At 48.6% G+C, this 17,858-nt stretch overlaps 2 protein-coding genes across 2 annotated transcripts in view; one reads left to right on the top strand and one right to left on the bottom strand.

Moving 5' to 3' along the window:
- Window positions 1-14,857, top strand: part of ABHD12 (abhydrolase domain containing 12, lysophospholipase) — a 25,115-nt gene extending 10,258 nt beyond the window's left edge. Inside the window, exons 6-13 of the mRNA XM_035897065.1 lie at window positions 6,719-6,764; window positions 8,064-8,193; window positions 9,701-9,738; window positions 9,931-10,010; window positions 10,808-10,890; window positions 11,609-11,687; window positions 11,976-12,103; window positions 12,595-14,857. Coding sequence (XP_035752958.1) covers window positions 6,719-6,764; window positions 8,064-8,193; window positions 9,701-9,738; window positions 9,931-10,010; window positions 10,808-10,890; window positions 11,609-11,687; window positions 11,976-12,103; window positions 12,595-12,634 — 624 coding nt within the window. The 3' untranslated portion in view covers window positions 12,635-14,857. The remainder of the gene's footprint in view (window positions 1-6,718; window positions 6,765-8,063; window positions 8,194-9,700; window positions 9,739-9,930; window positions 10,011-10,807; window positions 10,891-11,608; window positions 11,688-11,975; window positions 12,104-12,594) is intronic.
- A 21-nt stretch (window positions 14,858-14,878) lies between these two features.
- Window positions 14,879-17,858, bottom strand: part of LOC104128770 (glycogen phosphorylase B) — a gene marked incomplete at its 5' end in the record, with an annotated part of 20,073 nt that continues 17,093 nt past the window's right edge. Inside the window, 4 exons of the mRNA XM_035897074.1 lie at window positions 14,879-16,202; window positions 16,474-16,540; window positions 16,734-16,868; window positions 17,319-17,526. Of these exons, the coding sequence (XP_035752967.1) occupies window positions 16,050-16,202; window positions 16,474-16,540; window positions 16,734-16,868; window positions 17,319-17,526 (563 nt within the window). The remainder of the gene's footprint in view (window positions 16,203-16,473; window positions 16,541-16,733; window positions 16,869-17,318; window positions 17,527-17,858) is intronic.

The raw sequence follows: 17,858 nt of genomic DNA on the forward strand, positions 1-17,858 counted from the left end.
TAGTAATAATAATAATAGTAAGAGAATATACAGAATATATCTAAAACAAGTGATGCACAATGCAATTGCTCACCACCCGCTGACCGATGCCCAGCCCGTCCCGAGCAGCAATCACCCCCCCAAAGCCGCGATCACGCTGCCCGAGCTGCGACCACCCTGCCCGTGACCGACCGACCGAACTAACTAACCCCCCCGAGCATGACGTTCTATGGTATGGAATAGCTCTTTGGTCAGTTTGGGTTAGCTCTCCTAGCTGTGCTGTACTCCCAGCTTGTTATACACCTGGCCAAGCAGGAGAAGCTCAAAAAGTCCTTGAGTAGTCTGAGCACTACTTGGCAACAGCTGAAAACATCAGTGTGTTATCAACATTCTTCTGGTACTAAATCCAAAACACAGCACTATGCTAGCTACTGTGAAGAAAATTAACTCTATCCCAGCTGAAACCAGGACACCAGTCTACACCTCCCCTGGTGCAGCTTTGAACTGTTCCCCTGCATCTTATCACTGGATATTGGGGAGAAGAGCTCAGCACCTCCCTCTCCACTTGCCCTCCACAGGAAACTGTGGAGAGGAATGAGGTTGTCCCTCAGCCTCCTTTTCTCCAAACTAAACAAACTTAAAGTTTTTGATCGTTCCACGTAGGACATGCCTCCCAGCCCTTTCACCAGCTTTGTTGTCTTCCTCGGGACACATTTGAGTACCCTCACATCCTTCTTAACTTGTGGGGCCTAGAACTGCACACAGGTGAGGCTGCACCAATGCTGAACACAGTAGGATAATCACCTCTTTTGACTGGCCAGTTATGCTGTGTTTGATGCGCTCCAGGATGCAGTTTGTCCTTTTGTCTGCCGGGGCACACTGCTGACTCACATTGAGCCTGCTGCCAGCCAGCACCCCCAGATCGCTTTCTGCAGGGCTGCTCTCCAGCCACTCCTGTCCCAATTTATACTTGTGTCCAGTGTTATTACACCCTGGGTGTGGAATCCAGCATTTGGACTTGTTAAATTTCACCCTATTAATCATTGCCCAATACTCCAATCTATCTAATTCCCTCTGCAAGGCATTTGTCCCTCAAGAGAGTCAACAGCACCTCCCCCTTTCCCATGGCACAGTGTGTTTGTATGAGTGGTGCCATGTAAAGTGCTGAAGATTTTGTACAAAACCCAGTGAATTTCCCAGACACAGCACTCTGGACTGTTACGTGAGAACAAGCAACTTCAGCTGCTTTGGGTCTTTTGCTTAATGACTTTTGCGGTCATTTATTTTATTAAACACTCTCTGGGCTGAAATTCTCAGACATAATTTCTTGGTCTTATATCATGTGTTTATAAAGGAGCCATAATTATTTTTGCTGGCTCATTTCAGAGGGGTCTGAGCCTGTGTTCTTCCTATGGATTTAGCTATCATTCCCTTCTCTTTATAATTTGTGTTGGAGTGTTTGCACTCATAAAGCTTTATTGCAATGCAGCTCCTTGTGCAAGATCCCCTGCCGCAAAGTCTTTTTAGTTCAGATCCCTTAGAAAATGCTGTTTGGCAGCCCCAAGGAGGCAGGTGTGATTTTTCTTTTCCTTTAAGAAAAAAGGAGGAGCCAAGTTGCAGACAGTTGGTTGAGGAGACTGTTGTGTATGGTGTTCTATTTGGTAATTTTTCTGGGAACCAGCCTATGCTGCAATGCATTTTGTGCTGGCCAAGATAGGTAGAGGAGTTGGTTTGGATTTTGACTGAGCAGGAGTATCAGTGCTTCAGAATACTCAAAGATTCTGCATACCTCTGTGTGTTCACACATGGAGAGTACAGTTTATCAAAACCCAGGATTTCTGTTCCCGGGTCTGGTATTCTTTGGCTTCTGAGAACATAGACAAAGTGCTTAGTTTGTCTTTTTCACTCAGTTAACTCACATGTGAACACACACATGGGCTTACCAGAACCACACTAGAAATTCCAGGTTTGTGCTTATTCCAGGAGAAAGAAACAGGCTGGATTGCTGTCCTTTTTGCTGGTGTTGCTAGTAGGCTGGAAGCAGCAGGGAAAGCCCTCTATAAGAGGCTTAGAAGGGAAATAATAACTGTAAGAGGTCTCTGTCCTTTCTTCCTGAGTAATTGATTCATGTGAGTAGCTTTTCTTAGCAGCAGCAGTGCAAAGTGAGACTCTCACTGCTGTAGTCTGAGCAGCAAGTGTCCAAAATCGTTCTTGCTTGAGTCGATGTGTGTTTGAAGACAGTAACCAGAAGCAGGAGCCATGAGGAAGCCAGTAGGCGGAACAGCAGTGGAGCAGTAACCAGATACAAACTCAGTCCTGACACTTTCCACTAGTCTGGACAAATGTCTAGTTATTCTTTACTCAAGCCTGGTTTTCAGATATCAGTTACCAATGTATTCAGGGTCACTGTGTTATTCAAATTATTCATGCTTGAATAATGCAACTCAAAAACCTTTTAAAACTGACAAGAATCCTGTTTTCTTGGCTACCTTGACTGTCAATGACAGACTACCACAAGCTCCTTCTGCAGTTCGTACTTGTACATTGAGGCTTCACCACTGAAGCTTTTAGTTGTTATTTACACTGATGTGCTGGGATAGAGGAGAACTGATGCAGAGGTGGTTTTGCCCGCTCCATGAGGCTACCCAACTTTATAGCAGAATGTAAAACAATGCAGTATTGTTATAAGGGTGTAAGTAATTACTATAAATAAAACATTTGGCATTGTTACCCTAAACATTCTGTTACAGGTCAAAGGAAATGCCTGTTACCTGCAAAGCCAATTGAAATCTTACTGTCTTCACCTGAGACTTCCTGAACTAATTCTAAGGGGAAAAATAAGAAAGAAAAATAGTCTTAAAAAAAGATTAAAACAGAAGAGGCTGTTAGTGCAGGGCATGGGATTGGGATGTTCCCAGGGTTGTTGGCTTCAGGTAGGGATGTTACAGCTCATCATCAGCTGTCTGTGTCCTTCACCAGGAGGAGCTGGATGTTGATGGTGTGGAGGTTCTTCCTTCTCTCATGTATTCAGTGAGATAGGCTGTGCTTTAGCCTTGCTTTGCATGTCTGCTTTTGCCTTGTGAAGCAGGTGTTTGGGTGCTGCAGCTGCCCAATGCCAGGGTAGGAAGGGAGGGTGCATGGGCAGCAGAGCCATGCTCTAAAGCAGAGGGTGCTATTAGCATGGGGCTCTGCATCATGAAGGTTGAGGTGGGCACCTTACAGCTCTGGCAGCTGCAATAGCGGTAGTGGCAGTTTCTGCTGCCTTTCCTGCCTGTTCTTATTCCTCCTCAGTCTCATCTCTCCTTTTCCCTGGAAGAGAGAGGCACCTCTGGAGTGTAAGAGCGGGGCAGTGCCCATGGTCAGGTCTTGGAGGAATGAGCCCCTGCAGTTGGTTCACCTGTATCTTGGCTTTGAGTTGAATGGGTGCAAGAGTGGGAGGCTCCATTGACTTCTTCATTTGCTAAAGGCATGAGATTACCTTCATCATCTTTATCCCAGCTCTTTGTCCCTGCACTCTGCTAGGGAGAGAACTGGACACACCAGCTTGTGCCATGCTGGGCTGTGAGGAGGCAGGTCTTGGTGGTCATGCCTAGGTTTTAGGTGAGCATGGAGATTGCTGCTGCCTGTGCCTGGGGGTGTCTTGAGGGTATCCTTATTGCTTTGCTGCTATGAGAGGGCTGGTGCTTTTGGCAGCTGACCAGGACAAGAGCCAGACGGATTAATGTTGCAGCAGCTCCTGCTTTCTGCTAGGTGCATTGCTTTGTGTAGTCTTGCAGCTCCTGGCTTCCAGTGGAAAGAAGAGCATTTGGCTGGGGCTGCATCATGCCATTCCTGTCCCTCTTCACGAGACTCCATGCTCTTTCCAGGCATGCCTGCTGTCTCAGGTGATTCTTTGCTGCTTTTGGCTGTGCTGAGTAGCAGGTTGGGGGTAGGTCTGTGCTTGGGGGTTCAGAATGGATTGGGGTTGAGGAAAGCTGGAGGCCACTTTGTGGTGCTCTTTGACAGGTATGAGGTGCAGGTCAGCCTTTGTGCTGGTGCACAAAGTACAGATCCTGTCACCTCCAAGGGAACCCCTCTGAAGGATTTAGAGCCAAAACTGGAATTGCTTGGAGAGACCTGAATAGCAAAAATCAAAGGAGCTGTGAGTGACTTGGAAGCTGTTGCAGTTGCATCTGCTAATTCCAAATAACTTAGTGGGAAAAGGGCATTAAAAGAGCGGTAGTGGAGTAGCATAACCCTGTGGCTGGTGCCAAGAAGTAACACAACCAAGTGCAGCAAGGGTAAGCATGATAGAACATGTTAGTCTCAGGGGGTGCCAGCAAGCAGCAGGGCAAACTGTATGATACATACGTGAAGTTACTGGCTTTCCATCTTCAGACGACCATTTAGATCCTAGTGGAACAATGGAAATGGTTTTTCCATTTCCAGTCAGGCACCAGTTGTCTGTGTAAGCTCCAGTTGTACTTATATGCATGCTGTGTGCCCTCAAATTCTTGTAAATTGTCTAATTGTATGTAACTCTACCTGATATCTGTATATGTAACCTTTTAAGGTTACAATTGCACTATTCTTTTAGAAGTAACACTAAGCTTACAGGTATCATCCCAGTTGTATGCTGCAGTAGTCCCAGAACCACTGGGTGTGCTAATTAAAAAATTGCAATGAATTCTAACCTGACTGTTAATGTTGGAAGCCCAGTTTGTGGTGCAACGAGCCGTGAAGGTAGCGAGTGTTGCACACCAAGCAGATATCTGATCTGCCTCAGGGCTGCACAGTCCAAACCACCGAGCAGCGCTCCTGCCTGCAATCCCTCTGAGAAGGGTGTCCTAGCACTACAGTTTTTAACTTGTCATCCTAATAGCAGCTGTATTTGTTGTGCAAGCTGCATTGGCTATAAAATCAAACACTTGGCAACTGATTAATGGCAGCACCTTACAATGAAGAGCTACACACTGCCCTCGGACCTGTGCAGGCTATCACAAGGCAGGCTGAAAGGGTAGTCACCTCTGAGAAAGTCCATTGCTTGGTCCTGGTGAGAAGCATTGAGCCACAGGAGGGTTTGTAATGTCCTTGCTGGACTTGTGAGCGAGAGCCTGCAGTTGGTGGAAATCAAAAAGGGAAATCATAACCTTGTACCCCAGTGCATATAGTATTGCCACTGCTAGTAACACGGCTGAGGCTTGTGAGGCTGCTTCTGACCTTGTTTTGGAGCTCCCTGGAGCACAGTTTTGGGCTTGTTTAGCCATAAAAGCAATTGTCTAACAACCAGGTAGCCACTGGCTAGCTGGTTTTACTTTTGCTGAGCTTTGTATAATTACATGGCATGGCCATAGCTGTAATGCAATCAGTACCAGTGCTCACACAGAGAGTGTTACAGGGAAAAAAACTGTATAATTTGTATGTGCGAGTTACAGATACAGTTACTCTGTGCCAAATGAAACCCTGAGGACACCCGCCATAGTAATACAGCCTGGAGGAGCGCAGGCTTGGCTTGACAGCAGAGGCCTCAGAGGTGGGGACGCAGAGGGACATGGCAGAGGAGCATGGGTACGAGCGTGTGTGGAACGGGGCACAGGCTGGCCCGAGACCCCTGGGCTGTGCACGACCTGCCAGGGGTCAGCTAAAGAGGTGCAGACCTGGGAGCTGGGCAAAAATGGGTTTAGAGGTGACAAAGAGAACCCATCCAATCTATGTTGAACATGCCCCATGAAGTAATTTGGTATGTAGTGTGGAATCTCAGACCAGTGAAGGGAAAGAAGCATCCAGTGAATGTCCAAAACATATGAAAATCAGCCCCAGATGGATCGTAGAGGGAAGTGGGAGAAACCATCACCATCACAGTCCTCCCAGCAAAGGAGTTGAGTTGCCAACTTAACCTGAACACCCCTCTTTTCTATGTTGTCCTTCCTCCCCCCCAAACTAGTAACAGTAATTGCTCCTGCTGTTAAGATTTCAATTACACTAGAAGTAAAGTGTTGGTTTTAGATAAGAGATGATTATCTCTCGTCCGTTAGAAGGTTTAGAATATAGTGTAATACTAAGATTGCTTTTTTTAATCATGTATCATATATAGACCATGAGAGCAACAACACTGTAACCTTTTTGTGACTTTTTGTTGATTTTTGTCTGCCATGGAGCTGTTAGGTTCCTACCAAGCAATGGTAGCTTGAAATGCGAGCATGGTTTTTACCAAGGCACTTTTTCCAAGCAAGTTGATCTAACACTGGGAATTTTTTTACTTGCTTTTAACAGATTTTGTTAGGATTACCATTGGCTGTAACATAAATCTTTGTGATAGAGCAATTGCACATTTTGGATGTACACATTTAAGCCTTCTGAAACCCAAAACAGGCTCCTGTATGTTACGCTAACATTTATACCAGTTTGAATGATATAAATTAAGCAGTTGCACTGTTTCACTGGAAAACCTGAAAGTGTTTGTAGGGGAAATGGTCATAGGATATTTGCAGATCTTAAGGGCAAAGCTTTCAAAGGGAGACTCAACATCTAAGGTGACCTGGTATCAGGTCCAGGAAACATATGGAGTAAAACCAGCAGGCTGAGATGATTAGTGTTTGAAAAGCTCTGTGCCTGCTACACCAAAAAGCTGTAAGTTGTTGCTTTACCACATCAGGCTGATAATGTTATAAATTAGATCCCTGCACCTTGGCCTGAAGCAAGAGCACAGCTGCTGTGCAAGTTTCTGTGATGGGTTTCTGCATGTTTGTCTCCCCTCCAGGTTCTCAGCTCCCTTGGGTACCATGTGGTCACGTTTGATTATCGAGGTATGTGGGCTTCTTCTATTGTAAAATGCTTTTAGATGTCTCTTTCTGTAGAAGCAATAAAGTAGTTGTGCTTTTTTTTTTTTTTCTTTAAAATCTCAGGGGAGCTGTTGTTTTATAAATGCCTGCTGCCAGCTAATTAGAGGTGGTTATTGCTTCTCTTCTTCCTCATGGGTATTCAAAGAACTTCCAGAAATTTCTTTCCAGTGCCTTCCTGTGTAGCACTGCTTCCTGATGTCCAGCTTGGTGGACTCTGGCTCCTGTCTGTCCTCATGCACAGGGCTCATTGATTTGGGAGCTAAGGAACAGAGGGTGACCCAGGCATATATGCTGTCACAGCATCCAGTTAAGGCATCCTTCAGGTGCACATCTGGAAATTAGTAAGATTGCCTAGATGTAGTCTTTTGGATATGATCTAATTGCCTTTCCTGAGGTCACACAGGGAACTGAACTTGTACTTCTTTTTAAAAGCTGAAAGGTGAGATAAGACACAATAAATTATTTGCTAACAATTGGTAATGTTCTCTGCCAAAGCCATGACCATTTTGCAACTCTGTGCCACCAGCAGTCAAGCATCTGCTGCTCTTTTTTTCCCTTCTTAGTGTTTAAGCCATGGCTACAGTGTAATGCCACTGGAGATACAGAAAATAAATTAATCCATTGCATTTGTATCAAGAAGACATCTGGGAGAGGTTTATTTGTAGGAGCTTGCCCTGTTTTTCAGTCCTGCTGGCAGCTGCTTCTTTGGCTACTTATTAGCTATCAGAAGGAATGTGGAATGCTTGCTGCTTAGCATAAGATGTGTAGACATGCTGCAATAGTGACAGAGCCAAAATAATCAGGAGGGTGGAAAATTGCTTGAGGGCATTGATCGAACAGCATAGACAAGCAAACTAACAGCTTTGTGAAATGTGCTTGGTTTTTGACCTAGGCATCCAATTCTTACGCTGTTAGAGGTTCCACTTACAAATTGGTTACATGCACACAAAAGCAGCTAAGGTTTGGGAGCTGGGCTGTTGCAGATGGGTAGGTGCAAGAACACACTGTGGCGGTGTTTGAAATCCAACTCTTGTTTTTGTTGTTTAAATCCACAAAAACTGCTTGGCAGACAGCAGTTGCCTTGTTTAAATGACTGTGAATCAGTCAGGGCTTTCAGCCCAAATTGTAGAGGTGTGCAGTGAAATAAACAGAAACTGTCCCTGTCCCAGGTCCCTCTGCAGTTGCAGATGGGCTGCATGGGAAGAGCTGGCTGGCTTTGCTGACTAGTTAGTGTGATTCTCAGAAGGACTATTTGTGTTTCAGGCTGGGGCGATTCAATAGGCAGCCCATCAGAGAGAGGGATGACCTACGATGCTCTTCATGTCTTCGACTGGATAAAAGCAAGAAGTGGAGACAACCCTGTCTATATATGGGGACACTCCTTGGGCACAGGGTAAGCATCTAATCTCAGTGGGACTTAGCAGATTCTGAAAAACATTAAACACTGACCTCGGATGAAAGTGCTGTTTTGCCATAATCCTCAGGCTGGCCTGGCTTGGAGTCTGCCATAATTGCTGCAGTATAGAGAGAGTGAGAAGGGCAACAGAGAATGACTATGCAGGCATTGATCTTGAACCTCCATTGCCCAGAGGGTTGCACTGGAAAAAAGACACTTAGAATAATGTAATGCAGATTGACCAAGGGGACAGAAAATGGGACTTTACTGATCTCTTCCTGTGGTGAACCTATCTCTATATGTCCTTCAGAGCAGAACATCAGGCTTCCCTGATATTCTAAAGCAGTATCTCGGACCAGCTGCACATGCATGTGACTTGCCCTTACAAAATGTTTTCCTCCTGTCCTGGCAAACATGCTGTATGTAATCAGTACTCTTGCAGATGCCTCCGTTGCTACACTGCTGGCCATCTGTGGTCATGCCTGGCACAGGGAAGTTCAGTGTCAAGTGCCTTTGCCTGCATGTTTTTAACTTTCCTTTCCTGCTTCCTCCATTTCCATTGCTGTCTGGTCATGGGTCGTGCTCAGTAGGCAGTGTGTGCTCTTACCCCCTTGATTTGTAGAGGAACAGAAGAAAAACACAAGAGTTACTTTTGAGTTGAGCTGTGTGCAAATTAAGCTGTTTGAGACCACAACAGCTCGCCTTGCTGTCCAACTAATGTGTTGCTGGGACAGGGAGGTATTTCAGGATAGTGCCTCTTCATTGCGGTGATACTGCTTTGTTTGAGAGAAGGCAAAGGCTTTTCCTTTGGCTCTTCCTCTAAAATTTTGCGATGTTCACGATCCCTTTCTGGGTCAGAGCATGCCCGTGGCATTTCCCAATGCACTGCAATCCGAGTGGCCTGGAACTGTGGTTCCCAGTGGAGTTCTCTGATGATCATAGCCAGTCTGGAGTTTGAGGCTTTTGAAATATGCTGTGCTTGGAGAATTAGCAACTTTGGAAATAACCCTGTCCCATTAGGGAGATGCATGGGGGAGACCTTGCTGCCTTCTGACCCAGCTATGGAAACGACTTGCAGTGTCACCCATGGACCCTGCGCTCCAGCTGCCTGGAACACAGCACCCTTCTGCCCATACCCCTGCATTCTCCTTTTTCTTGCTCAGCCCTTGTGGTCTGGGGATAAGAGGCTGTGTCACATAGCTGCAGACATGCTGGGAGCCTGAGAGCCACCTTAAAGGAGGTCCTTCCAAGTGGCTACATGGTGTGCTGCTTCCTTGGACTTGTTCACGTACCTAAACCCAGGCACCTGATGCCACTTGAGACAGTTGGGTATGGGAGACCTGTGGGAACCCAAGTCACTGTGGGCTGGCTGACCAGACCTCAGCCAGTGTGAGGGTTTGACATTATGGCAGTTGAGTTGTACCTCTGCCACCTACTACCACTAGAGCCTGGTGCTTTGCAGAAGGCCTGTGCCACATTAAATGCTCGTTGTTCTTCTTTCCAGGGTTGCAACAAATCTAGTGAGGCGCCTTTGTGAGAGAGGTAAGTCTGGCGGGTGGATGCTCTTCCCACCCAGCCCAGGTCCTGCTGGCACCCTAGATTTCTGCATATGTTTGTGGTTGTGACAAGGCCGTTCTTGGCGCGCCATGGTTGCAGCTGCTTTCATGAGGCAGACCATGATCTTGCCAGCTGTCTGCACCCCTGCATTTCAGTGCATTGCCTTTGGCTTTTCAGAAACGCCTCCGGATGCCCTGATACTGGAATCTCCATTCACCAACATACGGGAGGAGGCACGAAGTCACCCCTTTTCTGTGGCAAGTATACAGTGGCTCTCTCACTAGTGTGTGTAATTGTATGCTGAGAAATTAACCTTCAGAAGTGATGTAGTTGAGCTAACTGCATGACTTGTGGAACAGCAGTGATATTTATAAGAGGTAAAGAGCTGCACTTAAGGCAGCTCCTGGGAAGACTAGTACAATAGGCAGTACCAGAGCCATGTGTGGAGCCTGCTTAAATAAAACAGAAACTGGGCAATAAATGTAGGGAGGGGAAGATAGACTCTGCTCTCAGCAGTGGATAGCCCATTCTTCTTGTGTTTTAGCTTCTCTGTCGCAGGAGGCTATTTTGTGGGCTGTGAGTAAAGCGATGGCAAAGCTGGGCTTCTTGTGGTCACTACCCCATCCATGTGGCCCCTTTGTGCTTGCATGGTTTCCCTGGTGAGTTCACTCTAATGTGGCCATCTCTTCTGTCCGGCATGGCTGTGAGTTGGCTCTGAACTGAGCAGACGCCCAGCCCAGGTGTTGGATGCAGCCAGGCTGATGAGGTGCCCAGGGATAAAGCTCTCTTCCAGGAAGACCACTGCCTGCAGCAGCATGATACCTAGAGACCTTGACCATACAAGCACCCAGAGAGCCTGCTCCTGAGCAGGCTAATAAGGTGGGCCTGAAACAACAGAGGAAAAATAATGCTGGTGGAAACACAGCCATCTCACTGCAGAGAGCACAGCCAGAAGCCAGGGGGTGTTACTGGCATGGCAGTGGCCTGCCCCGTTACTACTGTTTGCATAACTGTCCTGCTGGTGTATGCCATTAATGCAAATTTTTCCTCTCAGATATACAGATACTTCCCTGGGTTTGACTGGTTCTTCCTTGACCCTATCACGACAAGTGGAATTAAATTTGCAAACGATGAGAAGTGAGTTCCCTCTTTGCTGGGGTTTCAGCTGTGGCTGCAGTGAGCCATGGCAAGCATCAAGGAGGACAGGCATCAGACTGCACTATGCTTTTTTTTGTTGTTGTTGTCAAAGCATTATATTTACTGAAGAGATTTCAGTTACCCTCACAGCCCTGAGTGCAACACCTTTGCACTGTGGTGCTCTTTCTTTTTTAATTGCTTTTAATAAGGACAGATGCCACAGAGAGCACAGAGACTACTCAGGGATATGCTAATTTGGTCCATGTGATGTATGCTTTTCAGGTGTGTGTTACACGTTAAACAGTAGCATTGGGACATTGAAGGTTTGGGAAGATTTCTCTGCTATGCATTTGCATAAGCTACCCTGCGTGTAATAACATTGTCTCTTTTCACTGAGCCTTTCATTCAAGAGCCTGAGCATTTGGTTTGGTGCTGAAACCAAACCAGACCTTGGGGGTTGATGCTTTGCAGTGGGGTCAGCCACTTTTCTCTGGTCTAAGCAGCAAATAGCTTTTAGAAGCATGCCTTTCACTAACATATTTTCTATAGATCAAATGAATGGTGCCCAGATAATAGTGTTTTCAAGATCTGAACTGCAGTTAATCTGAACCCACAGGACATGTCTGTCACTGCAATTTCCTTGAAAATCCAAGTGTGATGGTGTTAGAGAGTGATGGCATTGCTCTGAGCCTTTGTGACATTGTTGTCTCTCTTACAGTGTGAAATACATTTCCTGCTCCCTGCTCATCCTTCATGCTGAGGATGACCCGGTGGTACCATTTCATTTGGGAAAGAAGGTACACATGTGGCTCTGCAAATTGATCTGGTGGGAGGAACTGGTGTGGATAGGATGACATCCCAGCCAGGCAAAAAGTCAGCAATAGGAAGTTGTATGTAGAAATGCATAACCTGAAGGGACTACAAATTCTGTGGTGTTGGAGGTGGCAAATCCATAGTGAAACAGAGCTAGAGCTAACAAAGCTGGTCAGGCCAAGGCCCATAACTGACCTGAGAGGGATGCTGGTTGGCAGGGGTAGCTGGTTTGGAGTGACACATGTCCCTCACTTGCCTCCCCTTGGACTCAGCTTTACAACATTGCTGCGACGTCACGGAGTTTCCGAGACTACAAGGTGCAGTTTGTTCCGTTCCACACAGACCTCGGCTACCGGCACAAGTACATCTACAGGAGTCCAGAGCTACCTCGAATACTGCGGTAACAGCCCAGCTAACCAGGGTCTCCTCTGGCTTGCGGAGGGGGGCTGGGGCTTGGGGCTTTGGGGTGCACTGTGACATGCAGGAGCAAGAGACATGCATAACAGTACCTGTATTGGGCAGCTCTTCTGAAAACCCCTTTGGTCTCCAGAGTGGGTGAGATACTGGGGCTGGCTTAGCACAAAGTCAGCCTCATCTCCCTGCAAAGCAGGTTTTGGGAAGGGGAGCCACAGAAAGCTGGGAACACTTCTCTCTGGCTCATCTATGCTGTGAGCTGGATGCTTTGGAGGAGTTGTTCGCAGAGCAGCTACTTCTGCTTGCCTCTTCTAGCTGGGAGCCACTGATGGGTGAGAGCAAAGCTCGGTGCTGTTCCCTTTAACTGCAAGTGCTTGAGCCCTCTATTTGCCAGGGGAAGGGGAAGACCTGCAGGCTGTAGTATGCACCGGAGTGCAGGAGAGCTAAGTGTCACTGCTGTGTTGTTTCCTTTCCTAGGGAATTCCTGGGAAAATCTGAACATGAGCATCATCACTGAAGACTGTCTGCTTGGCAGCACAGAGATTTTCCTTTCTTTCCTTCCTCTTTCTCCTTTTCCTCCCCGCTCCCTGTGGGTCAGTCTGCCATTATTCCATCCCTGGCAGTAGAGGAAGTCAGGGATTCCCACTCTGATCCTGATGTGTACCCTTGGCAACTCCAGCTCCCGGCATCAGCGTCTATGATGGTAGAAGAAAGAAGTTGTTGGCTTCTTTTTTGACATGGATGGAGGGGTGATAACAGTCCAGGAGCCAGTACCAAACCATGAAAAATGTAAGCACAACAAAGCCTGGCCAATCTGGCATGGTACCGCTGAGGACAGACATTCCTAGGACACGTGTGTCATGACCAAGGGTGTTTCCTTCACTTTAAACACTGCTGCTGTTTTCAGATCACATAGAGACTCGTTTGTAGGCGAATGGCTTTTGCTGTGTCTCCATACCACAGTTGTCTTGCTTGAGTTTGAGGTGTTCTCTTTCTAGGAAATACATGTTTTGCCTTTACTTTTTGCTAAGTGGCTGTAATTACAAATACATGGAAGATCCAGGTGGTGAGAGATATTTTTATTTAGCTCTTCAGTCACAATGTGTTGCAAGTGTTGGGCTAATTGCACACATTTGGAAATAATTTTTTTTGTTCTTCCTTTTCAAACATCTATTTAATGAAAAAGGTTAGTGCCCTTTTATCTTTTGTGTACCATTTGCCTTCTGAACATCATTTCTGCTCCCATCCCTGCTGTCCTCTGTGGAGCTCCTCGCCTTCTTTCACATGCACTTCCTATTAGGACTGAAGTGACTTATGTAGACAAATAGCAAACTTGGGACTTTAACCTGGGAAGTGTGAGATTACTTTTTTGCTTGATCTCCCACTTTCATGAACAATGTGGGCCCAGGATGTAGCTACGGATGTCTCCCATTCTCCCTGTACACACCCAGACATGTGCTTTCTTTGGGTGGGAAAGGCAGCTTTTTTTCCTCAGCTAGCTTTTAACTCCTTAGGTCAGGTTTTCCTGTTCCTGGTGGCTACACTGTTTCTCTGTAGTTAAAAGCAGGCAGCAATAGGCAGTTCTGGATGCAAAAATAACAGTTTGGGGTGTCCCTCCCCATCTTTCCATCCACTTCCCTTCTGTGCTCTGGGCAACCCAGGCACTTCCAGTAGCACTTCTCAGCCCATCTCACAGCCACGGTCAGAGCACGTTGTCCAGGAGGCAGAAGTGGAAATGAGCCTCTCCCATGGGAAGAGGTTCCAGGGATGTCCTTGCCCTACTTGGGGCTAGAACAGGGGCTGTTTTATGCCACTGATGAGCTCTGCATTGAGACAGGAGAGGGTCATATGCTGACTCTGTGGTGTCTGGCTGGGGACCTGGCCCTGCTCCCTGTCAGTCTATATAGACAATACCAGGTACTGTAGGTTTAGTCACTAGTGCTTAGAGTGAATTGTGCTGCCTTGAAGGGTCTGTTCAGGGGTGTACAGCATAGTATAAACTGCTCAGCATGCATCCAAGTTGTACCTGCGGGCTCACACTAGTTGCAAAGCAGACAGTAGCTTGTTCTTGTACTGAGATTCTTCTGCCATAGCGTGGTTGTCCCTGAGGTTTCTGACCCATAATACTCATAAGCTAACTGTGCCACTTAAATTATGTTTGATGCACTTGTATTTATTGCACTGACAGAAGAGAAACACTTTCTTGGCTCTGGAGAGTGATGTGCACATTCCAGCTAATGCTGCTGCTGGCAGCTGGCTTGGGGCGAAGCGCAGCCTGAGCCAGAGGCAGGCTGGCTGCCTTCTGTGTGACAGAACTGAGGGTCCAGCACCTGAACTACAGGTGTTGGTGCTCCTAATGCCACCATTCCTGTTAGTAGGCCAGTCATATGCTTGGAAATTTTAAACTGAAATGTTTATCTAAAAGTGGTGTAGTTTTAATAAAGGCATTGACTGCTGATCACTTCAGCTTCACCCGTTTTACCTGGCAATTTTTGGGACTTTTTCCCCAGTTGGGCAGGTCAGCTGGGTATGTGGCAGGGCTGTAGTAGGGTTGTGCATGGGAGGTGAGCTCGCAGCTGGGACTGGGCAAGTCTTTGTGGCTGCTGCCAGCTCTGGGTGAGTAGTTCTTCTGGAGCCCAGTGGGTCTGTCCCTGTAGTCTGCCTGCAGCTGAGGCTCTGCTTCCCTCCTGGGGATGGGGGAAATGGGAGCTGCCCATGGGATTTCTAGTGAAAAAGCCCTGTGTGCCATTTGCAGGGGAAACCTAACACTGTCACCCTGTCCCAGTGCATATAGTCAACATGCCAGCAGTGCAGGTAAATGGCTTTGGCCCTAGCTAGCCCAGTGCAGCCTCTGGTACCAGCTCCCTCCTCTACACCCGCCATGCACTGGTAAGACTGACCTTTCTGCCATGTGTGTGTTGCTCCTGTGACAGTGCTAGCACCCCAGCACCATGCCAGCTGCAGGGGACTGCATCCCATGAAGCCACAGCTGGGGAAGGCCAGCATGGCTTCAGCTGTCATGGCCTGAACTTGTTGCAACCTGAACCCACAGCTGTAGAGTAGTCACAAGTCAGCCTGAAGTCAAACCAGCAGGTGTTCTGGTTGTTTTAATGAGTTTGTGTCACACAGGGAAATACTGGTGCACTACAGAGCACTATGGGTGTTAAATTCTGACCCCAGCACCAGGAGGGACACAATAGATGTGATACACATTCACCCCCTGGGTAGCATACAGCTGTGCCTGGTAAGCCAAGAGCCTGCTTGGGGCCTGTGGGCGCAGCATGGTCAGCCATGCAGCTGGCAGTGGCAGGTATAACTCCCTCTATGCAGACATGGAGGCTAAAAATTCCTGGAGTGGCTTGGTTACTGGGCTTTACTATGGTAAGCTCTGTGGCAAGGAAGTTGCTGATCCCAGGCCCTCTCTCCTCCGTGTGTCACGTAGCATTTGACATAGGTGCTTGCACTGGGAGCGTCTGCTTTAACAGCCAGCCTTCTCTAGGTGTTACTGGGGAAGGAGGTGACTGGAGGGGGCAGACAGTGGCCTCTCCCTCCTCTAGCTTTGGGGCTGGCAGACCCACTGGAGAGTCAGGGTCAAGGAGGTCAGGCTAGGCTGCATGCGGGGGAGAGGGGAAGATTTAGTTGGAAAGCCCTTGTTAAGCATGGAGCACAGCTGTGGAAGACTTATCTGTGGTCATCTCACTAAAAGCACTATGCAGCACATGCAGGCTAGATACATGGGTACAAACACAGGGTCCTTCCTCCTCTCCCCCAGCTCCTGTTCCTCAGTCAGGGCTCCTCCTCAGAGCATCCTTCCACCCCCTTGAGGGAAAGGCCTTGTTTCTGCAGAGCTGAGCCCATCTGACTGGTGGTAAAATGCAGGTGAGGCCTCCTGGGCTGGGAACCCATCCCTCCTTCGTTCTTCTGTGCTTGCATCAATCCCGGGGGATGTTGGGTGGGGGAATTTTTGTGGCAGATGGCTCCACTCCCCAGATCTCCTGGGCATACTCCGTGATGGTCCTGTCACTGGAGAACTTGCCTGAGCATGCAATGTTCCTGATGACTTTCTTAGTCCACTCCCGGGGGTCCTGGGAAGAGGAGAGGCAATGTCAGCAGTCAGTCCCTCACCTGGCTGTCCCGGCTTGCAGCCTTGCAGGGCACCAGCTATGCACACTTGGCTGGTTTAAAGGCCATGGTCTGGGGCTGCTGAAGCAGCAAAACCTACCTCACACTGCCTTGTGCCCATATGTTGTGGTGTCTGTAAGAAGGGCTCCACAAGAGCACACACATTCCAGCTCCCTGCTGCACTGCTATGGCCAAGGACCCCATCCCTCCCCCTCAGCAGCAGGCAGCTCTTACCATGAACAGCTGGTCCACTTGACCTTGGCATTTAATGTAGGCCTCGTAGTCGGCAAACACCTTAAACCTGAAACCCAAAGTAGAGTAAGACTAGGGTATTGCCTGCTGTATGGTCCCAGCCTGGCAGGACAGGGCAGCACAAACATATTCCTGCAGGCAGGCAGGGCTTAGCCCCTGTGCAGGGGGACCCAGGCCAGCTGGGAAGGAGGCCTGGGCAGGCTGAGAGCAGCCCACCAAAGGCGATGCTTGCCAGGACTCACCTGTCGTGGTACATGAGCATGTTCACAATGTCCTTGAAGCAACCAGGGTCTCGAGGGGAGAAAAACCCACTGCTGATCTGGTCAATAGCCTGTCGCAGCTCTGGCAGGCGCTCATAGTACTCCTGTGCGTTATACCTGCACCCAGCAGAGACAGGCTGTAGGGACTGATGCCCTCCCCTGGGGCACAGCACCTGACATGGCTGGGGCAGAGAGGGCAGGCAAGGGTGTCATATGGCTTCTGAGTGAGGGGCCTTGTTCCTGGGGCTGTGTCCACTGGAGCACCCTGCTAGTGGCTCTGAGACCAGGTGCTGTGCCTGAAACTCTTGTGCCCAGGCTCACATCCCATTTAGTCACTGTGCCCTGGGCAAGCTGCTTGAGCTGCATCCTTGATGGACCATCCACTGACCAGCCCAGGGCAGAGGCTGCCTCCAGTCCTGCCTGTCCCCCCCTCCCCCCTTTCCTGCTCCAGAGCTGCTCAGGGAGGAAGGTGTCCCTCCAAGGGATCGTGGCTCTGTCTGCCAGAGCTGGAACCTGTATCCCCATCTGACAAGCCCTGGCGTGCATTGGGCTCTCCCTAGCACCAACCCTTGGCGATCCAGGGCCTCCACGTCCTCTACCCGCATGCCAAAGATGAAGAGGTTTTCTTCGCCTGCCTCCTCAGCCATCTCCACATTGGCCCCGTCCATGGTACCAATGGTGAGGGCCCCATTCACCATGAACTTCATGTTGCCAGTACCCGAGGCCTCCGTGCCAGCTGTGGAGATCTGCTGGGAGAGATCCGCCGCTGGGATCACTGCCGGGTACAAGAGAAGTAGGAGTTAATCCTTGGCACACTCCTCATGACCTGGGCCCTGGGCAGGTGCTAGTGCCCCTGATGACCTCAAGCTCAGCCCAAACAGCTCTGCTCTGGGGCCAGAGCCAGGCTCAGCCCTGCCGCAACCCCATGCAGCTGCTGTCACTCCTGCATGAAGCTGGCTGGCTTCCTGCCCTCTGTGGAGCCCTCAGGCCCTTCTTAAGGGACAGCCAGGTGACCTGCCATGACAACCTCTCAGGCCAGCCAGTTTCTGGGCTCAGCTGGGACACGCCCAGCTCCTGACATGTGCTTACACCAGACCCGACATACCC

This window comes from Egretta garzetta, unplaced genomic scaffold, assembly GCF_000687185.1.
Source record: "Egretta garzetta isolate BGI_Z169 unplaced genomic scaffold, ASM68718v1 scaffold17, whole genome shotgun sequence".
NCBI classification, from domain to species: domain Eukaryota; kingdom Metazoa; phylum Chordata; class Aves; order Pelecaniformes; family Ardeidae; genus Egretta; species Egretta garzetta.